The sequence below is a fragment of the Stylophora pistillata genome, chromosome 8, assembly GCF_964205215.1.
Source record: "Stylophora pistillata chromosome 8, jaStyPist1.2, whole genome shotgun sequence".
Classification (NCBI taxonomy): domain Eukaryota; kingdom Metazoa; phylum Cnidaria; class Anthozoa; order Scleractinia; family Pocilloporidae; genus Stylophora; species Stylophora pistillata.
The window spans coordinates 25,015,722-25,040,606 of record NC_142526.1 but is presented as its reverse complement, the minus strand read 5'-3'; the positions used below and the strand labels follow the sequence as shown (position 1 = coordinate 25,040,606).

General features: G+C 39.2%; 1 protein-coding gene across 1 annotated transcript; it reads left to right on the top strand.

The window, feature by feature from the left end:
• The first annotated feature begins 53 nt into the window (after nucleotides 1–53).
• Nucleotides 54–24,372, top strand: LOC111334424 (uncharacterized). The gene is made up of 17 exons (XM_022940148.2): nucleotides 54–401; nucleotides 5,104–5,307; nucleotides 5,569–7,079; nucleotides 7,516–7,753; nucleotides 8,323–8,622; nucleotides 9,183–9,485; nucleotides 11,363–11,677; nucleotides 13,348–13,589; nucleotides 14,752–14,896; nucleotides 15,234–15,536; nucleotides 16,020–16,412; nucleotides 18,258–18,424; nucleotides 18,689–18,837; nucleotides 19,041–19,168; nucleotides 19,654–20,042; nucleotides 20,599–20,796; nucleotides 21,907–24,372. Exons 1-17 carry the CDS (start codon nucleotides 281–283, stop codon nucleotides 22,723–22,725), a joined length of 5,925 nt encoding a protein of 1,974 aa, XP_022795883.2. The 5' UTR covers nucleotides 54–280; the 3' UTR covers nucleotides 22,726–24,372.
• Nucleotides 24,373–24,885: the final 513 nt, after the last annotated feature.

The window sequence follows — 24,885 nt, the reverse complement described above, 5'->3', positions numbered from 1 at the left end:
CACAGTGACGTCAAACGATATCACTTAACTGACCTCATAAATTTCACCATCAAACTGCGTAGCTAATTAATACAGGCCTCGACAAGAATCAGTTAGTGAGAAACTACGTTTGGTTGTTGAAGTATGTGTACAGAAACTTGAGAATTCAAATCAAGATTGATCCAGCTGCGAACTCTCCGAAAGCTTTTAGAACGTGACAATTGCTAAGAATTTCTGCGGCACGCGTAGAAGAGATCGTTTTTCTTGCAACCAATTGGTCCCATCGCAAAACATCAACGAAATGCAAGCACGTTTCATTATCTACTTGTTGATTTTGGTGATAATCACGGAAGGCGAGGCATGGAGAAGGAGAAGGAGAAGGCGCTGGACTCCACCGCCGCCTCAAAACTGCGTTGTCTCCGGTGAGTGAAACGGAGAAAAACATTAGTGTTGTGTTTATATGCTAGTCAGTGGTCTAATCTATGCCCATCTTCTAGAAATATTTCCTTATCTAACAGCCGAGTTAAACCGTTCAGGCTACTTTCATCGGCAAAAGAGATCATAGACCACTTAACAAAAGAGTTTAAAAGTTTTGAAAACTAGTTTAAAACTTAATTGAAATTTTTTGTCGTACAACTTTTTTGAGTACTAGTTTTATTAGTGAATGCAGCAATTTGAGGTTTAAAGGCGAGTTTGAATACTTCGAAACCAAAACTTATCGAATTCTCTGAGTACTAGTACGATTTGAATTGGCTTGCAAGAGCAGATTCTCCCTCGCGATATTTTTTCTTGAACAAAATCGACGTAAACCGTACTGACGATTCCACTTCTCTTTATTGTTTTTGCATATAATTCGTGTCCGCATAATTGGTCACGGAAGTTTATTTTGGGATTTCCTCGATCTAGCTACCCGGAACATTTAGTTATTCCTTTAAAGAGTAATTTCGTTCCAATCGACGGCACTGGTCATCACTCCGTGTTACTTATGATCAGTTCCCTGCTTGGTTTATTGAGTTTTAAAATACCCTTAGTGGGAATACAGATGGGTTTCTGGGAGTTTCTTGGGGGAGGTAAATTGGTGGTGCTGCCATGGAAGCGCAGAAGGATGGAGACTCTGAAAGATAGAAATTTCACGATGAAATATTCAATAGCTGTTTAACCCTTTTTTTTTTTCTTTTTTTTTTTTTTTTTTTAACAAAACCGCAAACGGAAAATTCCTCCTAAAGAAACGGTTTTAAAATGAATTCAACATTCAACATTCACGGCAATGAACCATCCTTTTTATCTCATTTGGCGTAGAAGTATAATTCTTGGCATGAAATTTGTCGCAACAAACCAGAGCTTTATTCTCTTTTCAAGACTTCCCTTTGCCCTGTTGGAGTGTCAACCTTGCTGTGGTTTACACAAGGAAAAAGCACTGTAGGATATTGACAGACTAAATACATGAGCTGTCACTTGAAAGTGACAAAGCAGAATGCTAATTTATTTTTGGTAATTATTGATGAAATAATGTTAACTCTCTAAATGCAAGGAAGTTGTTGTATGTACTATCTACAATAATTTTAGCCTGTACGTCGCAAGTTGATCATTAGAGATCTGACAATCTAGAACTTGCATGACAACAACATTGGAACTATTTGAGTGTATTTGTTTTCATAAGCTAATAATAGATGACGGGTGATTAACAGGTTCTTTAATAGTGCTCTTACTGGTATTTGGATTTCATTTTTAAGAGGATGTATTTTTGTTTCCTTCTAAATGTTTTTTTTTTCCTTGGCAATGAATGTGCGGTGTTTTAATTGATCTCAAGATTTGATCTTTGTTCGTTACGTGGTAAATATATGCATGTGACGTTTGTACGGAGCTGAGATTATCATTGTTGTTTGAAACAATACTACTTGTTTTGACGATGTTGCCATTAGACAACGAAGTCTATATTGTTTTGTACGACTACAAATGGCTTGCTGAAATATCAATTTTTGCACACTCTTATTAACAAATCGTAAATTTGTAATTAAGAATAACGTAAAAGCCAACTCTCTTTAAAGCATTAGGAAATCAAGTAGATTTGATATGTTTTGTTTGAAATTGTCAAGAAGCAGTTATGTAATGTATTGATTCTGCGCATGGGTTTAAAATAAGGCATTTTCTCATCGCTGCATCATAACAAACATTCCTCATTTAAAAGAAATAGTGATTATAGTCAATCTTCTTTAAAGCATGAGAAAAAAAATGATACTGAATTATGCATTTTCAAAGGCAGATAATTGCTACCAACTTAAAGAATCATCCTTGTGTGTTATCCATTGTTTATTTTTTCCTTTTTTAGAGGGGTTGTTTTATGTTAAAAATCAACTCAGAAGTTGCTCATTTTCTTATAATGTATAGACCTTGGTTTAGTGCATTTACCCTTTGACTTGTATTTAAAAATTTTTTAAAAGATGTCTAAGTTTTAGCTTTGGTATTTTGTTTTTTTAGCAGCAGGTTGTTACAGAAATGTTGAACAATAAGCATATAGGAACTTCCTTTGTTTTTGTGGACAATCAAATCAATGAAGTGAAACAGCTGGAAAGAACCTTGTTCTGTTTCAAATGAAAAATTTGTTAATTAGATCATTAAGTTACGTTTTATGTACAGTTATCAGCTTTGATTCTAGTCTTATGGTGAGTAAAAATGAAGAATTAAGTATTTATGCAAACATGTCCCGCGGTGTTCAGAAAAAAAAAAACAATCTTATACAAATGTATCCAGAAAATAAAACTGAACACTTTGAAGTTATGTGCAGTTTTAGAGCCCCCATGCATATCAGATGTTCTAATTTCAATTCAGCTAGAAGTGATTGTAAAGAAAGATATTAAGCCACGACATCAGTGTGCTCAGCGTTTTTCTCATGGTCGCTTGACAACAGTGTGATAAGTGTTTTTAAGGCTTAACTGCCTCCTATGGAGGGGAAGCCATAATGTTGTCCTATTGAGTGATTGTAACAATAGAATAAGAACAACCTCTTTGCCCACAGCAAAGTCTGCAGAGTGTTACCCAATATTCCTCACTCTTGGCTTTTGTTTGTTTCAGAACATCTTCAGTCTTTCAATGCTTGGTGACAATTTCTTCTGATCACTTCTAATGTTACTCAGAATTAACACTAGCCTCCTGCGCGGATGTTCTGGACAATGCCTAAGAATGTCTGCGCAGGAGGCTAAATTAGCACATGATCACACACTGTTTTCTGGTGCTACAAATTGTTTACTTTGGAAAACTACAGAGGGCAATAAACATCTCACATTTGTTTCAGGGTGGCATGCAAAAAAAAACAAAGCTCTATGTTGCAGAAATGTCTTCATAGTGGGTGTGATTGGTGAACTTAAAGGAAATTTTTTTTTTGAAGATGAGCATTTTTCTGCTTGAATCAGGGAATTATGCCTTGTAGATCCAAAGATATGATTTTTTCAGTTCTTGCCGTGACACCACAAAAGATGATAAACATCTCAAATTAGTTTCGCAGTAGCATCTTCAGCACTTAATCAAAAAAAGACTTTTCCTTGCAAAAATATCTAAAAATTAATTTGATCAGCAAATTTTAGAAACTTTATAGAAAAATTTTATATATTCAAAAGAGAGTGTTTTTCCATTTCAATTAATCTGCTTCCTACCCCAAAGAGCAAAGTGAAGCGAGCAAGGTCCAAAATATGATAGCGTGAGTTTAAAGGGTGATGCTATTCAATGGAATGAGGGAATGATGGCATATCCTACAACACAGAGTGCCTTTTAGTATGAAACAAAAATCTCACAAAAATGGAATTGCAATGAAAAATTTAAGAAAATCAACAGAAATTTAAACTAAAAGAAGCCTAGTTTTATCATTATTAGAGCTTAGAAGATAGACTGATAGAGGAACAGTGAGGTTCTTCAGCTATCTAAGTTATCATTGCTATTAATGTTGTTATCATTATTATTACCATTATCATTATTATTATTATGATTATTTGTTATTATTTAATTATTGGTTGAGTGTCAGTTAGTCACTTTATTTTTGAATCATCTTTCTCTTGCAGAACAGGGTACTAGTCATACATATGTGGGATGTGGCAGCAGTAGCTATATGCTGTGTTAACTGCCTATTTTTCTCATGTTGCCTGTTTCTGTTTTTAAGTTTTAAGTTTTTGTAAATTTTAACTTGGGGCATTCAAAGAAATCGGTGAAGATTTTTACTTTCAAATTTCCAGATCCTTAGAAGCAAGATTTGTCTTTTGGCAACGAATCTTTGAGTCTTCCTGATATACTTTGACTTATTTGCATTTAAGAATTACTGTCAGTAAAAATATACTTTTATTGAATTTTGGTAATATTTGTAATGCTAATTATACTTGGAAGGGATGTAAAATATTCTCTATAATCAACTATCTTAAGTTTTCTATTTGTACCTATCTACAGTTAACACTGGTACAGTTGCAAGTTAGAATTAATTTGGGGCCTCGTTTTTAACTGGTGGGGGGGGATTACAATCTACCCAGGGAAGACTGGTATGCATCCGTCACACTCTCTGAAACCTTTGGAAAGTAGACCAGAAATTGCTTCAATGCTTAAAATAATTGCTCCTCATTAGCAGCGTTTGCTAATTTCAATAACAGTATATTCATATTCAATAAAGTCATATTCCAAGTAGTACAATGGACAGGCCTTTAGAAGCAGTCATTTTCAATTTTAAGGAACTTACAAGAACTCCATTTTGTGAAGTGTGAAACAGTGAAATCGATTCAGACACCTCGCTCTGTCAGAGTCTGTCTCCACAAAGGGTATATAATTTAATGTTACTGAAAAAAATTTCTAAAACTTATTGATTAAAATGGGTTGTAGCTTACAATGTACCAGAGATGAACCAGCATCCTGTATCAGTTATAATGCTCTCAATCTGCTCTGTGCCAAAGTCTAAAACTGTAATGAACTCTCTAATAAAGGTTCAGAAAACAAGACAGATAATAAGTCTTTCTCTCTCAATTCCCTTTCAAATATATTTTGTCATGAGACAATTCCCATTTGGTCTCAGGCATTTAGGAAGAGGGCACTAAAAAATCAATAGCAACTATTGAAATCGAAGGAAAATGAATGCAATTAATTTTCGCACAGGGTGGAGCTCATGGAGTACCTGTTCACAGCAATGCCATATTGGAACCCAAAGAAGGACACGTACTGTCACCACTGGTGCTAGCTGGGGAGGCTCTTGTCCATATCATTTGTCTGAACAAAAATCATGCGGTGTAATCAATGGAGGATGTGATCAGCTATGTAACAATGGGGTGTGTTCTTGTCAATCAGGCTACACACAGTCAGGTACAGACTGATCTTTTTGCACTATTGTTTTTTCCCCTCTGTTTAAAATTGTGTCTTCATATGATTTAGTGGACTTTGTATGATAGTTAGAATTATCAACTGAAAGCTTTAATTATTTGTGGAAGTATTATGCCACTATTGTCAGGATATAAAGAGTTACGCATAAATAATTAAATGATAAAATTTATTGTTGATTCCTCAAATATACTTAATATGTTATTTAAGTTTTTACATCTTTTTTTTTTTTTAATTTGTCAATAGGTAGCAAATGTTATGATATTGATGAGTGTGCACCAAATGGTGGTAAGGGTCCATGTAGTCACATCTGTACAAACCATGATGGCTGGTATAGCTGCCAATGCCCTACTGGATATTATCTAGCCACTGATTCCAGAACATGTCATGCCTTTGATTGTGGCAGCCCTGCTTCACTTTTCAATCCATGCCCACAAGACTCTTACAGTGACCACATCTCCTCTGTTTGTCGCCAAGTTAATGTAAACTGCTTGCAAGGAACAACCTACAATGAACAGTGTTCATTAACCTGTCCTCAGGACTATGCACTTGCAAAGATTTTTGCACAGCAGAACAAAAAATTTGGTGAGGATTATTCCAAAGTTGACTTCTCCTCTGTGACTTCCATTCTAACTTGCCAGAAAACACAAAACTGGCAGACCTCAGATGTTTGGGATGTACTGGACAGTAATCTTAGGAATTACTACTGCAGACGCAAAAATGACCCCCCTAGAGACTTACTTCTAAAGGGGACTGTTCTTTTAGAACACGCACCTGTAAATAGCATTATTGGAACTTTAAGTTCTCATGATGCACAGCCAGGACAGACTTTTATGTATACAGTTCAACAACCCAATGACCTTCTAGTGGCTCAAGGAGATAAGTTGATAAATGTATGGGACAATCCAGTTCTAAATGGGAATGTGACTTTAATCCAAGGCAAATATTTAGCAGTAAAAATAAGATCAACAGATGATGGAATGCCTCCCATGTGGCTGGAGAAGACTTTTCAAATAACAGTTCAGAATGTGAATGATCCTCCTAAGCAGGTCAACCTTTCAAATTCTGTCATCTTTGAGAATGCAACTTTAGGAACCGTGATAGGAGAGCTGACAGCAGTAGATGGAGATGACCCACCAAACACTCATCTCCATGCAAATTTTAAGTGGGGGCTGATTAATGATGCAAATGGAAAATTTGGTATCACCGCGAATAAGGTCACAGTTGCCCAGAATTTGGTACCAGGATTGTACAAGATAATTGTTAGTTGTACAGACTTTGGAAAACCAGCAGAGCAAACCACAGAAGATTTCATCATAAATGTGATAAATGTTAATGACATCCCACAAGCTTTAATGCTGACAAGTACCACTGTACATGAAACAGCTCCTGTAAACACAATTGTAGGTCAACTTGTTGCAATTGACAAAGATGGTGATGACATCTCCTTTGACATCAGCCAATCAGATGTGATGACGTTGAATAAATTTGACATAGCTAATGCCCAGTGTGCAAATAATGGGCAAGGATTAGAGAAAGAGTGCAAAGTGAATGTCACAGTAAAAGCTCCTTTGAATTACGAGAGGAAATCATGGTACAGGCTGAATGTCAAAGCTAATGATTCTCAAACACAGGTGTTCAAGATGTTCAACATTGAAATTATCAATGACAATGAGGCTCCAACAACTATCACTCTGACAGGGTCACACACAGTGTTGGAAAACTCTGTTGCAGGAACAGTTGTTGGACAGTTTGTGGTATGTACACCTCTGCTGTTTGGTTTTTTTTATTTTTAGTGTAATCAGCTGTCTTCACAGTTTGCACTCTTTAGGTGCAAAGCTTTACAACTTAATTTTATGAAGCATAACCTGACAGAAGATCTGTCTCAAACAAAGTAGAATGGTGACTCTAATTTTAAGGTGTTATCTTGCTTTGGAGATAATATGACATTTTGCACAAGTCAGTTCCACAGGCCATGGGTCTTGTCCCTCATAAACCAATATGCATGTAGAACATAATCATGGTCTGATTTTAGTCAGCTGTTGCTCTTATGAGGCAAATGACAGTACTAATGATAGAAAAACCAATTTCCCCTAAAGGATCTTACTTACCAGAGCCAAGATTTCAGTGCTTGATATAGATTAGTCTTAGATATTGATTTATAATGATTGTTTTATTCACTTTTTTTCTCAGGTCACTGACCCCGATAATGCAAAGTCACCATCACATCAGTCTCACACATGTTTATTTGACGTCAATCATCCCAGCGATGAAAGTTATTTCATCATCAGTACAGGACTTGTTTTGAAAGTGAAAGGAGCCCAGCAGATTGATTATGAGAACATGAAAACTCTTTCATTTTCTGTCGTATGTACTGATAGTGGGCATCCATCTAAGTCACTGTCTACTAGTTTTTTCATATCAGTGAAAGGTGAGTGGTGAATGGTTCTTTCAGACACCTGCTCTTCTGAAGTTTTTACTTTTCCTCCATCCATTCTTTTTTTTTTATCCCCACCTACCTCACTTTATTTTATAAAAAAATATTTTTTTGTACCCCTTTTGTTCTTTGGTTTCTTTATTTATGCTTTGTTTTGTACATTTGTTGGCCCACGTATTCACTCATTAGCAATTTGCCCCTCTTCCTATCTCTCCTTCCTATTTGCCTTTCTTCCTCCTTCCCCACCTCCCCTTTCCCCACCTCTTCTTTCCCCACCTCCCCTTTCCCCACCTCCCTTTTCCCCACCTCCCCTTTCCCCACCTCCCCTTTCCCCACCTCCCCTTTTCCTTCGACGTCCTTACTTTCCTTGTTGCTAGGCTGTGAGACCTCACCTTCCCATTCCTCTTGATTCACTTCCCTCCCTTCTCTTCCCTTCCCTTTCACCAAACTCTCCTCTGCTCCTCCCTCCTTTTCCATTTTTCCATTCAGTTTACCCTCCTATCAACCACTTAAAACTCATGGAAATATAGCAAACAAAGTGTCATACATTTGATATTCTTCAGATGTCAATGAGGCTCCGGTCAACCTTACATTGTCCAGTACAAATGTGGATGAAAACTCTCCCCCGGGTACTCCTGTGGGGAGCCTTTCCTCAGACGATCCAGACCAACCTGGAGGTGTCCACACCTATACCATTGTGGGACCTGCTGGTGTACCATTTACCATTGGAGGAACAAACAACAGGGCGCTCCTTGTAAATGGTACCTTGGATCATGAAACAAAACCCATTGTCTTGGTCATTATCAGGGCGACAGATAATGGAGGACTTTTTGTGGAAAAAACCTTCAAGATAACCATTAATGGTCAGTTCTTTTTGAGGGAATGTTTGATTTTCAAGCAAGAGTGTCACAACTTGTATTGTATAAGAAGGGGGATGAAACAAGGGGGTATATAATGCAAGCTTTTTCCGAGTGTCTTCTATCTGTCTCTGCTCCCTCTTCCCTTGTTTCCTCTTAGGCCAAAAGGTCTGTATCAACTTAAGCCAAAACAATAGTGAATTTTGCCTGTAAGGTATTTGAAACTTCTCAGGGAAGAAAGTATCTAAACGCTGAAGCATTTCAAGCTAGGAAATCCTTAATGACAACTTCTCAATATAGAGTGCGGTAAATAGCATTTTGATTCAGTGTCATAAAACCAAAACCAAAGTATCAAACTGGCTGATTAGAGAGGTTGAAGTATGAAATAAGGAAATTCTCTAAAGCTTTGGGAAAGAGCAAGTCACTGAGCAAGTTATTGAAAAACTGGTGCAATCATTGATTACTTTTGGCATTCGACTGTAATGATTGTGTGTTTACCCTTGCCTCTTATGATCTCATCTTTCTGAATCAAACACTTTCCAATTATTTCTTGCTTATATCAATAGATATCAATGATCCTCCAAGCAACCTTTCCCTTGAAACACCATCAATGGAAGAAAACAGCGCCAAAAGAGTGCTCATTAGTTCCATAATACTCACAGACCAAGATGGGGACCTTCCTTCCTGTAGACTGTTGGACGACGCTGGTGGGCGTGTCAGCGTTGTGGGCACAAATCTGGTTGCAGGACCTACCTTGACTGATTATGAATCAGCTCAACTGCCATCAACAAAAGACATCAGTATTAAATTGAATTGCTCTGATGGTCATGGGATGTTCATTGCAAAACATTTTACCATTAAAGTTATGGGTAAGTGGACAGTGTTGGTCATGGTGGTATAACTTATCTTTTTTCTCTCTGGTATATTTAACAATTATTCCACGAGCGCGCGTTGGATATGAGATGATAGATAGCCAACGAGGCGCGTAGCGCCAAGTTGGCTATAATCATCTCATATCCAAAAAGCGCGAGTGGAATAATTGTTTTATTAAAAACGTTAAATTAAATTATTAAATTTTATTAAATTTTAAGCTGACACGTACGCTTGCCATATTTGTAGATTATGGTATATTGGCTGATATACCATAATGGCTAAGCCAATAAAAAGTCTTGAATTACATTATCCAATGATCTAGTTTTTAATAATTGGTTTTATCCACTTGAGTTAATCAACTTTTTGAAGCTCAGAGCATTTAGATTTTCTGTCACAAGTTTGGGCTAATCATAATCTCATTAGAATACCAATTTACTTTCTCAAAGTTGGTGTCATGAAGTACTTAGTTCGTTTTATTAACAAATGGTAAACACCACAGCGTACACTATTGAGTTATAGATGCACATGGAAGGTAGGTAAGCACAAAAGAAACACAAAGCACAAAATCAGAGTCGCGCGAGGCGATAGCCGAGAGCGACTCTAACTTCTTGAGGGCTTAGTAAACCTACCAAGTGCATCCATAACTCATGGTGGACGCAGAATTGACCAATCAGAGCGCGCGCTTTACTTTGGTTATGTTGTAATAGTCATTCGTTTGTAGTTAGAATTTAGTTACCATATGGATTCAAAGTCCGAAGTTATTTAGGTTCAAGCTGTCGTGGTGAGTTTCCGGACTGTGACAGCCTTGTCTAATTTCCCGCATAAGTGGACGTGCTTCGTTTGTTTACTGACCTTGATTCGGACCCACACGAAAGCTCTTGTTTTGGCTAACTCAGTCAGAGGTTGATTCAGTTGATCGGAAGCGTGATGATTAAGTACTTTGTTGTTCATTTCGAAAGTCTCGTGAAATCGTTTGGTTTAGTGTTATAACAGCAAATGTTTAATTTCCCAAGGTCAGCCAGCTGGCATGGCCACCCATATCTATCAATAGTGAAGATGTACGCACGTTCTTTAGAGCTCACATGGTAGAGAGAGTGGAGAGCTGAGTAGACTAGAGGAATGTAGACTGTGTGCAGAAGTGTAGAGATAGAATTCCTTAGTTGAAGTGAGTGTTTAGCAGCACAAGGGCTTGATAGCTAGTTCCCCCCGACATTTGATAGCGTAACATAGGCACATGTGCTATAGAAAGCGTGTACTGAAGAACGTGGGCTCAGTGAGGCAAGATTTCTTCCCAAACAACTATGTTTAGTTTCAATTCGGGATTTTTTTTTTCAACGTTATTTGCGATTATGTTTTCCAATGTTCACATAAATTTCTCCCTGTTGTCTGACAAAAGTCTGTTCTTTTGGTTTTGTTTTGGTTTTTTTTTCGGTGGGTGGCCATATTTCCCGCGTTGTGATATTTGAGTCAATTCCATAGTTGGTTAATTCCTCAGTCTTCAGTCCACTTTAACTCCCATGAGTGACCCACAGAGAATTTCTCCTTACAATATCAATACAATATCAAGCAGACAAATGATGAGAATAAAGACAAATATCAATGAGGGGATTATTTGTTGATCCAATTCTAAATTGTCCCAACTAAAATCATAAGAATTGTATGGAAGACAGTAAGGACAATTACTGATGAGTTCATGGGAGTGAAACGGTTAATGAACATAATGAACGCAACCACCGATTTCCTACAGTATGCTACTTGCTTTCAAAAGTGGTCGCATTTGCCTATTCAGTCTGTAATTGCATTGTGTAATAGTCATGGTAGAGTAGCCTCCTTCCTTCTGGTCTGATATTTTTCACTTGTTTCTTTAATCTAGATGTGAATGAGGTGCCATCAGATATTACTTTGAGCGCCACTTCTGTAGATGAGAACAGACCCGACACAAACGTTGGTAAAGTTACAGTAACAGACCCAGACATTGGTCAGCAGCATCGTTGCACAGTGCATGACCGTGTCGTATCAGATTCTGGGAGAACAAGCAAGTTTTTCACAGTGGATGCTTCATTAAACCTGAAAACATTAACTGGGTTGAATTTTGAAGCTCATCACAGCTTGGATATTTGGATAAACTGCAGCGACATTGTGGTAGACAGTCTATTTAAGACGCAGTTGTTTACCATTTTTGTCAAAGGTAAGCCAACCGAGACCTCTCTTAATATGTTTGAATGTAAGGCAGGGAAACGGCACAACTTCAGGTTTGTTGGTAAAGCTCCTCAACAAAGTTAAAAAATGTGATCAAAGTTTTCTCTTTTGTATGACCTTTTTCCGTTTGGCTACTCATTTGTCCATCAAAATGTCATAAAGTATTTAATCAGGTCATAATTAGTTAGTCATTTCAGTATGCTTTCGTCATTCGTTTGTATTTAGAATTTGGTTACCATATGGATTCAAAGTCCCAAGTTATTTAGGTTTAAGCTGTCGTGATGAGTTTCCGAATTGTGACAGCCTTGTCTAATTTCCATGAGTGGACGTGCTTAGTTTGTCTTCTGACCTTGATTTGGACCCACACGAAAGCTCTTGTTTTGGCTAACTCAGTCATAGGTTGATTCAGATGATCGGAAGCGTGATGATTAAGTACTTTGTTGTTCATTTCGAAAGCCTCCTGAAGTTGTTTGGTGTAATGTTATTACAACAAATGCTTCATTTCCCAGGGTCAGCCAGCTGGTATGCCCACCCATATCTATCAATAGTGATGATGTACGCACGTTCTTTAGAGCTTACTTAGTAGAAAGGGTAGAGAGTAAAGAAGACTAGAAGAATGTAGACTGTACAGAAGTGTAGAGAACTCTGTAGTTGAATTGAGTGTTAAGCAGCACAAGTCAGTGAGAAGTATTCAGTGAGAACCTGAGAGATTAACCAGAGTTACACTGAATAAAGTAAACTTGGGTTTAAGTAGAAGTGTGTACTGGAGAACCGACTAATTAAAGAAAGAAGAAAATAACAGTTCAAGAGTCTTGGTGCCTTTCGCTGGGCATGGTTTCCTCGCTAGCTATTTTTCCCTTGACATTTGAAAACGTTTCAAAAGTCCTTTTGAGAAATGAATAAAGGCTGATAGTTTCGAAAGAAACTGTTTGGGGCTGCGTCGGTGGGAGTAAGGAAGTAATTTGGACATATCAACAAAGTTGAAATGGTAAATTGGCCACCGTAATGAGAAATGGCGCGGTTTAGCCGTTTTCCAGACAACCACAACCGCCGTTCGTCGTTCACACGCTCTTTCACCCGCCTTCACAGCTTGAGGCCTTTTGAGAAATGGTTTTTGTTATGCGACTGCCTTTGGTGAAATCACAATCTGGAAATTACTTGTCGTTCCAGGGAAGTTTACCTATATTATTTTCCAGGCCTTCAAGCTGTGAAAGCGGGTGAAAGAGCGTGTGAACGACGAACAGCGGTTGTGGCTGTCTGGAAAACGGCTAAACCGCGCCATTTTTGGAGTATGCTTTTTTCACTCGTTTCCACCTTCCGAGAGCTCGGCACTGGCTAAGTTTACCAACGAGCCTCGACCTCAAGTGGGCCTGTAGCCTATTCGCACTTAACTGAGCTACCAACGGGGCTGATTTTGTATGATTTCCTTTTAAAATAAATTTTCGAAATCACTTCGTGTGTACAAAAACAATTATTTATTTTTGATTCTCGACGATCAGTGATAGAATCACGGTCAATTTTTGGGTTTGTGCACACATTCGGTTTTAATATCCCCGTCCGTTTCCTCTGCACGAACACCCCCCTCATGTTGTTGTAAATTCTATTTTGCTGTCAGCAGTCCGTTAAAAGATTTATCCATCTGCTATGATTTCTCTTCAGATGTGAATGAGGCCCCAATAGGATTATGCAATGCACCCATAATCATTGGTGTGAAGAGATCAGTTGGTGCAGTGATTGCAGAGCTACAGGGAGATGATCCTGATAACGAAATTGTCATCCAGAATAACCCTTCAAAACAGAGTGTGATCGTCAGGAGTAAACAACAACTGACATACTCATTGAGCCCTCAACAAAATCCCTGGCCGTTTGGAATTAAAAGTAATAGTCTTTTCAAGAGTGCGGTGAGTGTGATGTACAATGATATCCCCCGCGGGCGTGGACACATCAGTTTACCGCTGGGTTAAGCTCCGGCTAGATGGGCCACTTTTCCCCTCCCCCTCCCCACTCCGTGATGTTTTTGTTTTCACTCGTGTGCGTGATTTTTTGTAAATTAGCCAAACACGTCGAGGGGCTTTGGCCTTCACAGTGGAATCTATCTAGCGTGGACATTTTCTCGCGCGTATTTTAGTTGTTTTTCTTTACGGAGTTTACGTATGATGCACGATCCTCGCAGTAGATAGCGCTATTTAAGCAATAGCGAAAATCAGACCTGAAAAAAATCAGGCCTGTACGGGATTCGAACCACTGACCTCTGCGATACTAGTGCAGCGCTCTACCAATTGAGCTAACAAGCCAACTGGGAGCAGGCCGTTAAGTTGATTCGTAATAAACCCGTGAAAGTGATAAATAAGATACAATGAAATATATGAAGTTCATATATTTTGAACTGCGGTATTAGATACGTATGATGCACGATCCTCGCAGTAGATAGCGCTATTTAAGCAATAGCGAAAATCAGACCTGAAAAAAATCAGGCCTGTACGGGACTCGAACCACTGACCTCTGCGATACTAGTGCAGCGCTCTACCAATTGAGCTAACAAGCCAACTGGGAGCAGGCCGTTAAGTTGATTCGTAATGAATTGGCTTGTTAGCTCAATTGGTAGAGCGCTGCACTAGTATCGCAGAGGTCAGTGGTTCGAATCCCGTACAGGCCTGATTTTTTTTCAGGTCTGATTTTCGCTATTGCTTAAATAGCGCTATCTACTGCGAGGATCGTGCATCATACGTATCTAATACCGCAGTTCAAAATATATGAACTTCGTATATTTCATTGTATCTTACGGAGTTTAGTTTGGTTGTTTTTGAGTTTTGGTTCATGCTCATTTTAATCCCTCAGTTTGGAATTTTTAAAAAGTTTCTGAAGTTTTATTCAAACCGAATTTTGTGATTATTTTAATTACATATTTTCTACGGAGTTCAGATTCTAGCCTCCTTTTTCGCTATTGGATTTGTTTTTTTTACAATAAAATTGGACATTTGTCATTTGTTGCACCTGTTAACTCCTTACCATGTTTCCTCCCATTTCTTTTATTTTTCTCAGACGATTGTCTTAATTTTTCAGGAGATATCCCAAGCTCAAAATTTCACAATAAGCGTGGAAGTTAAGGATGATGGTATCATTGTTGGAAGTTTCTCTTCCATGGGATACAAGTACATCAAGAGCACTCCCTTATCTACTGTCTTAAACTGCACCATAATTGTTTCAGGTATGATGCAAATAAATTATCCTGTATTTTGTCAAGTTTCCCAGATCGCACTTTTCAACTCTGTCTACCGTAGCATTAGCTTTCATATTCTCCCCACTGTTGTGTATGCATTCCCTATGGTACTGACGAGGAGAATTTGTTTGATGGTCAGGAGCTTCTCAAATTAATGATCATCTCCTTCATTCTCATTTTTTTTTACATTTTTTTAAAGGGTGGTACTGTACGGAGAAATTAGAAGCCAGACACACTCCAACGGATTAAAGAATTAATTAAAAATTACATTGTTTACGGAGCATACTTTTACTTTGTATTAAACATATTTGTATTTTTTTCTCAGAGTATCAGCCGACAGATGAAATTCTTCTTCAACCCAGTGAAGTGTCCATTACAGCCAATGATGGTTCCCTGGTTGGCACCTTGACAACAATGACTCAGAATCCAGGAGAAAATTTTGTGTATGAACTCGTGGATCAGGCACAATTACCTTTTAGTGTAATCGGAGACAGCCTTGTTGTCTTCAAGAAGGATGGTCTGGATTTTCACGTGTCAAGCGCCGAGGAAGCTTTGATTCCGGTTTCTATCATCAGTAGGGGCAACATGTCTGCACCAGTAAGGGGATCGTTCTACGTAAGGATTATAGGTGAGGGGATGAAGTTATATTATTGGAAAATAGGTGTATTTTGTGTGCACTCAGCTGGGTTTTGTTCAACTAGATTTTCACAAATCTAATTAAAGTGGCTGGCTCAAAATGGTTCTGTTAATTATAATAACATATCCTTTGATGGGTCGTGGCTTCCACACTTTTATATTGGTTTCCTTGGAAGTGGTTTCAAAACAATGTGCGATTCTTTCTCAACAAGTTGTGATAATTTTTTTGACTTTAAAAGCTGCCTTAGTAACACCAAAACCTTCTAAACAGACCGTTAATTGTAGTTAAAAAGCAAACTCGGTAGACCCTATTCGCTGAATTGCCATTACTACATCAAGATTTATCGTGAGAAAACTTGAGAAACAAATCTGTACTTAAGGTTCAGAGCTACTTTAAATTTTTGACAGTTTTAGGCAGCTATTTGTGCCTGTGTTAATAAATTTCTTTTTTTTTTTCCTTTTACTTCGATTTTAGATGACAGGCCTCATCCCGTCGACATCTGTTTGAATCCTCACACTGTCCATGAAAATCAACCACCAAGTACCACTGTGGGTCAACTGACTATCGACGATTCATCGTCGCCGATATTTTCTTGTGGTAAACAACGCTGTTGCAATGATTATGGCAGGAATGCTAATTATAAGTGTAAAGTGGACACTCCTAAGAACAACTTGGTTGTTCCCCAGCTTCAGAGGAATGTGAGTGCACTGTTCCGACTCGATGATGAAGATCGTCTCGTTACTAAGGTCCCATTGCAGCGCAACGACTTCAATGAGTCTAATGGAACTGTGCATGTTCACTTCAGCTGTTATCAAGTCAGTAAACCACTTCACTTCGTAGGGAAATCACTCCAAGTTGTTATCACAGGTAAAGTTTGGTGTAATGTGAAAGGTATCTTTGGAAACCACTCAGGGCGCGGTAGCTCAAAGGGCGAATCACGCTATCCAACATATAAATCGCTGTGAAGGTGTAGTCTGATCGTCCGGGTGAGTGTAGTCCTGAGAAGGACTGTTGTCGGTGGTAGTGACTGACGTTTCGACAACCTGTGCGGAAGTCATCATCAGAGTCAAGTGAATGATTGTTGTCAGGGGAATGTTCTTATTACAGTTCGTGTGAAATGATCGGTTGGTTTTGCCGTGATGTTATTGGCTGTAAGACTCAAGTGACGTGAGTCGGTCGTGATTGGTCTGTTTCGATCTGTCGGTAAAGTTAGGTCGTTCTTTTTCGGTCACTTGTGATGTTTATGTCGTGAATGAGTCGTTTGTATGGAGCGGGTAGTTGTTGACATCTGTTTAGGGGAGTCTGTTCTAAGTTAGTAAACCAGCTTTCCAGAGTCAGTCGTTGAAAATAGTCAGTGCTGTAGGTTAGGCATTGCGCAGAGTCCCAGTCAATGTTGTGGTTGGTAAGTCGATGGTGTTCAGCAATGTGATTGCTGACATCACCTTTCCTCGTCGCCCGTCTGTGTTCAGTCAGTCTTGTTGTGAGGTTTCTGCCAGTCTCACCGATGTAGGAGGCTTGGCAGTCGGAACAATTGATCTTATAAATCGTTCCCTGTCTGTTCCTCGGTTCGTCTTTGTCTTGAACGTTGGTTAGTAACTGACGTAGTGTGGTGATGGGTTTGTGGGCGACGCGGATATTGAAGGGTAGTAAGATGCGCGAGATGTTTTCAGACATGCCTTTTATGTACGGTATGGTTGCTGTAGTCGTAGGGGTTGCGTTGTCGTTTGTTTCGGTAGTGGTAGTGGGTCGGTGAGTGTTTCGTCGGGTGAAGTCGTTGTTGTAGTTGTTCTTCGTAAAAACACGGTGAAGGTATTTGTTCTCGTCGGATAAGCTGTCTGTCGAGTCACATACTAGTTGTGCGCGTCGTATTAGAGTTCTGATAGTTGTGGCTTTGTGTGATGTAGGGTTGTAGGATGACTCGTTTAGTAATCTGTCTGTGTGTGTCGGTTTCCTGTAAACTGTCGTCCGTAATGAGTTGTCGTTGTGGCTTACCAGGCAGTCTAGAAAACCACAACATTGACTGGGACTCTGCGCAATGCCTAACCTACAGCACTGACTATTTTCAACGACTGACTCTGGAAAGCTGGTTTACTAACTTAGAACAGACTCCCCTAAACAGATGTCAACAACTACCCGCTCCATACAAACGACTCATTCACGACATAAACATCACAAGTGACCGAAAAAGAACGACCTAACTTTACCGACAGATCGAAACAGACCAATCACGACCGACTCACGTCACTTGAGTCTTACAGCCAATAACATCACGGCAAAACCAACCGATCATTTCACACGAACTGTAATAAGAACATTCTCCTGACAACAATCATTCACTTGACTCTGATGATGACTTCCGCACAGGTTGTCGAAACGTCAGTCACTACCACCGACAACAGTCCTTCTCAGGACTACACTCACCCGGACGATCAGACTACACCTTCACATGTTACCCCCCGGGTTCAAACCATTTACTATATAAATCGCTATCCAGTGGGTAAGTGGTAACAAAAGGTACTGCGCTATCCACCGGATAGAGATTCATCCAGTAGCTAGAGTTATCCATTCTTTGAACAACCGAGGCCTGATTGTTATGAGTTCATTTGAATGACCTAATACGACCAAGATTTCGTAGGATGTGGTAAAGTTACAGATAATGAAGAATTCAGCGCATATCCTTAATTATCGGCTTTCTTCTTCCTTTATGCTTAGATTGTGACAGCAATGGTGTCTGCCCAGACACCAAAGACTGTCCAGTGTGTCACAATGGTGGTAGCTGTCTGGACGTGATTGACGGCTACAACTGCCAGTGTATGTCTGGTTACACCGGTGTCCATTGTGAGACAGACATAGATGACTGCCAAGGGATCGAATGTCAGGTGAGTGGCATGGTATTTGACCATATGTTATTTTATAACATAACGACATGGTACGCAATCGTCTGATTGGCCAAATCAGTTTCTAAGCGGATGCTTTATCAGGTTATAGAGCCTGCATGTGACTATGTCATAAAAGCCATAGAACGCATTTTTCCGGGCTCTGTAACTGATAAATTTCTCCTGACCTATCGCGTTTACATACAATGCAGAAGTGTTCATATGGTTTTCTTAGATTCTCTATCTTATTTGCTTTTCTCTCATTAGAACGGAGGTACATGTCAGGATGGAATAGCATCGTTTACTTGCCAATGTGCAGTGGGATTTTCAGGGACGTTATGTGAGCGGCAGGAATCTCTTTGTGGCGATTGTACAGGAGATACATTGTGCGTGACCTTTCTTTCAGCGTCTATCAGGTAAATGATGAATAATTGATGTAAAAAGAGTTTGCTTTTAAGGAAACAAGCTTCTAATTGAATGACGTTTCATTAAATGAAACGATTTGTATTAGTCGCAAAGGTAGAAAGGAATCTTTGAAGAAGGAGCACTGTTTAGGCATGTTTTTGTGTTTCTTTATCTTTCATGAATTTCTGAATTTCCCCTCTCTTTCTTTTGGCAGGTGTGTAGGAATGCAGCAGCGGATCCCAGTCCTTGTGAACGAACCGCAGATATCTCCTCAACGAAAGAAAGAACTGGAGGAAGAGATTGGAGCCATATTGGACGCGAATAGAAATGATGGCAACAAAGGTATGAAAGGTCACTCTACAGCCGGCTTTAAGGGTGATGATAATCAACGTCGTGCACTTATCTGGGTTTGTCTTGCTGTAAACAGGAGTCTTGCATGACTACTTATGACAATATAGGTGACGCACACAATGCCTCTCCCCGCCTAAAGCCCATAGGTGTGCAAGTAAACTGCAGGGAATTTTTTTTATGGTGGAGTAAAATCCCGTTTAGAGGAGCAGATGGAGGGGGAGGGGATGGAGTTAGTAATACTCCTTGTGGCTTCTTGCTACAGAAGCTGTGGTCGATTTAGTCTGGGAGTGATGAGCCTTTGCGCTCGAAAGACTTTACATCACCCAAGGAATGAGAAATTATTGACTTAGTTAAGTCGGGCCAGATAGTGATTTAAGCGACGCCTAAATTACTAAAAATACTGTTACATAGCTCCCTTAATCCAAAGGTATTTTGGAATTTATGTATTCAGTTACCTTGCTCTTACCATGTTTCAGCCATTACCAGAAAACGACGAGCGCTATCAAATTATTTCTACGTGGAAGTTCTTCAAACAGTTCCGCTGGCTACTCAACGGCAGAGCCTTTTGATTATTACAGCGCTGGATGCAAGGAACGCATACTCCCCTCTGCCGGCTTCTGAAGCTTGCAGAATACTCGCTAACAGTGTGCGGCAGTGTGTGGAAAGCTGTGACATACTCCAACTAGCCAGGCTTCCCTGCCAAGGGAGTCTTAATACCAACATAGGAAAGCCTTCCGAGGGCGTATCGGCAGGTGGCCTAGGGTCAGGTGGAATTGCTGGTATTGCTGTGGTAGTCTTCATTCTCCTAATTGCTATCGTTTTCGCTGCTGTCTTCTACTATAGAAGAAAATACAAGAAGGCAAAGGTAAACCACTCTTAGGCTTCTACTCGGAAGATTCGCCTGTATACTAAGCCACAGTTTACTTGAATTTTTTTTCATTTGCATTGTACGTTAAAAATTGACAGCACCGGCCGTCACGTGGCGGCGCCTTATTTTTTTTCTCTCTGTCGCACCTGATATTGTTGTTGTTTTTTCGATGTATCCTTGAAGGTGCAAACCTCTATTTCTTGCCAGCTGTGTGTTATATTGTATTTAACCAATCGCAGATGAGAAAAACTCCTCCAAGCAAATTTGAGGCTGCGTGGCTTTATGGTTACCGTGTTGAATTGGAGGGTTTTAGTCGTGATTCACGCCCTGTATATAACCAGCTAGTTTACCTCCTGTCAGTTTGGATTTTTTTTATCATTTTTACATTGAGTAGAATTAAAATGAACCAGACAATTACTGCACTACCGGTATGCTACCGGCTTTTATTATCTAGATTCAAGTTTTTCCCTCGTTCGGTTTAATGAAAATTTAAAAATTTAGGAAAGACCAATCACAAACGTCTTCCGAACGTATTCTCGTTTTACTCTGATAGAACGAACAGGATCCAGTTCGTTACCAGTCCAGCACGGAAGACGTGGATTTCTCCGACCCAGTTTACGGCAACCATGGCAATGCGCTATCGTCAGGACCATCGAGAGTAGAATGGGCCGAGAAATTAAGGAAGGAATCCGATGGATTGGCACTAAACAATTTGAATCCAACTTCTGTCGTCAAACGTAACGACATCCAGGTTAGATTTTGACGAATTTATGATTAAAGAAACTGTTTGGAATTCATGACATAATAATCTGTCACGCAATCGTCTTTAGTAGTCTACGGGTATTTTGTCTTCAAGAGGGTTTCAACGGAGGTTAACGGGCAGCCGTTAGGCGCAAAAAAGAAAAATTTTAACCGTTAGTCTTATGACAAGTTAATCTTTAAAAATGTCTAATGACAACTATGGGAAGATACTAACCGTTGCAGTAAATTGACCAAAATTGTAACCGTCAGCCGTAAAAGCCATCGCCCCATTAAGACCCTCGTTCAAGTGATGCGATCGATAATGGTTGGAGCAATTTTCAACACAGTGTTAAAGTAATTCGCGATTGTTTCGATTTTGCCTTACTTAGCTCTGTGATTGGTCAGGAAAACTTGTGCCACCATCTCAACCAATCAGATGCAACATGTCAACCAATCAGATGCAACATGTCAACCAATCGCGACTTGGTCATTTGCGTTTTCCCGCGCTTTAGGCAGTTTGCGTGGCTTTTTGTAATATTTTCTTTCGCCCTGATCGGCCGTTGTGACTCGTTTTGTTTTGGTTTGGTAACACTCAGTCGAAAGAAGTCAATTTAATGTCTCGAGTTTGTATTATTTATCGCTCTTTTCTATTCTTAGCTATCCTCATTCTTTCCTTGCCTTCTTTTTTCCCTTGGTGTTTGTTTACCCTGTTTAAGTGTAACTCGAAGATTTCCTCTTTTTGCAAAAGCATTTTCCATAATAAAAACGTTGTGCAACATAGTATTCGGATGACATGATATTCGTGTGAATACTCCCGGCTTGTCTGTATTATCTCTGATTGCACAAAAGATATCGGAGTGTTTTGAGGTCTTTTCTGAATCAATCAAAATTTCTGATGATGCGTGGATACATTCTTTTGTTCATGCTTAAATTAAAGCCTCTGAACTAAATCATACTAACTTGACTTTAATTGAGGGTTTAGAGCTGTGCATTTGGAATTCTTGGGTTGTCACAAAAAGTCTTAAATAAAGCGATTGCCTGACGCGGTTTTCATTCACTTCGGACTATTAAAGGTTTGCAGGAATTTTCTTGTGTTTAATCTTGCTCTGCTTTTCTTCAGGTGTCTGACAATCCTCTGTACCATAGTCTTGGTAGCGCTGCCGAACCCGGGGCACCCAGCCCAAATTACGCGAAGGTGGTTGATACACCTTCGGAGGATGAGACAGCAGGGGCCAAAAAGAAGAATAAAGAAGACCACACTTACATGGAGCCTAAGGATGTTACCCACGGGGGAGCTTCAAAAAACCAGTATGAAAAGCCCCCTTCGAAGCGGGTATCCCACACTAACAATTCCTACACGGATCCCAAAGGTGTAACTCCTAAGGGATCATTGAATCCCTGCTATGAAATGTCCCCTCCACCGCAGGTGTCGCACACTAACAATACCTACGCGGAACTTAAAGATGTTACCTTTACGGGGGCGTCGAATCCGCGTTATGCTAAGCCTCCACCGGTACGAACATCTTTTGTAAACAAGTTAGATAATCACCAAGAAGACGTTGGCGCGCTTGGAGAAGGTGCAAACCCTTACTTCAAAAGGGCAAAGGCCAAAGAGCGTGCATCGAACGCATCTCAAATAAAGAAGTTCAGACGTCAGAGAAGTGGCGAGAAAGAAGCAAATGAAGAAGAAATTGTCGCGCTCAAAAAGAACGAGGTGCCACCGTCTTTTGAGAATCCATTTTACAGAGGCATTCCTCCAAGAGACCAAGACAATTTCATGGAGGATCCAGCATACGCGACCATTCCTGCATTGCAAGAATGCCGTCCGTGTATGCCGCCAAGAACTCAGCAAAGATCCTACGATACTACAGCGGAGGAGATTCAGGTTCAAGAAGGCAACATATACGAGAACGTAAACTTTGGAGACACGGAGGCCTAAGCAACATTTTAAGTAAAGATTTTTCAGTGGCGATGTTTTGATAGTTAGTCGAGTTACTGCATCTCTTTAAAACATGCGAACCTTGGAATTGCAGGTGTATCACTGAAAGTGAGTTGTACAGGGACTACATAGAACCAGGCAAATGTTTTGTTTTAATTGTTTCCACGGAGATATGATTTTCATTTTTTTTTCGGATATTCTTCATTCAGCAACTTCGTTTCCAGAGTCTCTCCTCTTGCACTTGCCGCTCTTGGGGCGGAACGAAGAGAGAGTCTGGGAACGAAGTTGAATCATAATTGTGCCTCAGCGATGACTTAATTAATAATTAAATTGATATTACAGAGAAAGCACGCAAATCTTGGATCTAGCCGAGATTTAAGTTCAAAGTAAGTTAAATCATTCAGACCTTGTAATATTCACAATACTATGCACCGCTGTACAGTTTTCCATGCGTTAGCGAGAAAGCAGACATTATCAGCTCGTTCGTCAACTTTGCATGGTATTTAAGTTCATACGTCACACGAGTGGGAAGTTCAAAACTTCTCAGAGTTCTTCAAACTTATCACGATTTCTTTGAGATCACGCCAGCGTTGAAAACCGGGATACAGCCTCAAAGCACTTTGCATACGAGTATTTTTACAGATGAGGTGTTTCTTACCTTTTATTAAACGACCTTTCTAGAAGTGTATAAAAGCTTACGCAACTTCCTACTTTGCAGAAGTTTTGGTACAGAATTAGGTTTTATGTAACCACTACCAAGAATAATGGCAAAGAACAGTTTTTTTTTATATCTGTTAGTTGTAAATGTAGAGTTTTGTAGAATTAATATGAAGTTTTTTTTACCATGTAAAGATGTAGGCTTTAGCGGGGAATCTTACGAAGCTTAGTAAAGCAGATGTACACCGTGAGAGAGATCTATCAAAAGGGAATTCCCTTTTGTATGGCCTACCAGCCTACACTATAAAAAAGCTACAACACATCCAGAATGCCGCGGCGCGCCTCGTCACGCTTACAAAAAAGCATGATCACATTACGCCGGTTCTCGTTAATCTTCATTGGCTTCCCGTTAATCAACGTATTATTTTTAAGATTTTACTTATAACCTACAAGGCACTTAACAACTTGGCACCGTCGTACATTTGTGATTTGCTTACATCTTACACCCCATCGCGTCAACTACGCTCATCATCCAAGCACCTTCTGGTTTCTCCATCCTATAACTTGAAAACATATGGCGCAAGATCCTTCTCTGTAGCAGCACCATCATTATGGAATGCTTTGCCATGTGAAATTAGAAATGCTCAGTCTGTGTCTGTTTTTAAAAGTAGATTAAAAGCTTTTCTTTTTAGAAAAGCCTTTTATAATTAATATTAGCTTTCTTGAGTGTTAATGTTAAAGTTTTTGTAGGCGCCTTTGAACAGTAGGATACTGGCGCGGTATAAATCTTTTATTATTATTATTGTTATTATTATTATTATTGTTATTATTATTATTATTGTTATTATTATTGTTATTATTATTATTATTATTATTATTATTATTATCTTTAACGATGAATTGGCAGTGAAGAAAGGTAAAATATTAAAACTCACATTTTTCATTTTTTTAATTTACACGGCAAAATGAAATAAATTTCCTAAATGCTCATTTCTAATCGTTCTTGTTTATTGTTCACCTGATGCTTATGACCTTGATAAAGAGAGAAAAACCGCGATTAATTTATTAAAGTGACTTAATTCCCTGAGCGAAGGAATGATATTTTTCCACCCCTATCCTCCTTGGGGAATACACACTTACAGACAGTATTTTCGTTCAGTGAGCAGTGACTAGTTGGGTCAGATCAGTCATGCTCGAAAAATTTGAGCATTATGCTTTTGAGCGTCACCCCTTTACTTTTATTGATTCAAAATTGATTCGCTCCTATGGTTGAAGGTGCTACTTATTTTGAAGATTAGCCCACTAGGGATCAAAGTTGTCAGATTTTATTTGTACTAGGGTGAACACGACTCGTTACATCCGTGGTTACGTCGTAGTCAACTTAAAATTAAATAGTTTCGAGATAAATTATTATTTACAATATTCTTAGTTGAAGCAACAAACGGTTTCGTAACTTACAATTTGTGTTTCTGAATAGTTGGATCCCTTGATTCGCTATCTCGA

What these genes read in the sequence shown, in the direction of transcription:
- LOC111334424 (XM_022940148.2), top strand. Translation starts at nt 281, where the DNA reads ATGCAAGCACGTTTCATTATCTACTTGTTGATTTTGGTGATAATCACG. An exon ending in GTTTACCATTTTTGTCAAAG is followed by an intron (nt 11,678 to 13,347) that starts GTAAGCCAACCG and finishes ATTTCTCTTCAG; the next exon opens with ATGTGAATGAGGCCCCAATA. An exon ending in TAGAAATGATGGCAACAAAG is followed by an intron (nt 19,169 to 19,653) that starts GTATGAAAGGTC and finishes ACCATGTTTCAG; the next exon opens with CCATTACCAGAAAACGACGA.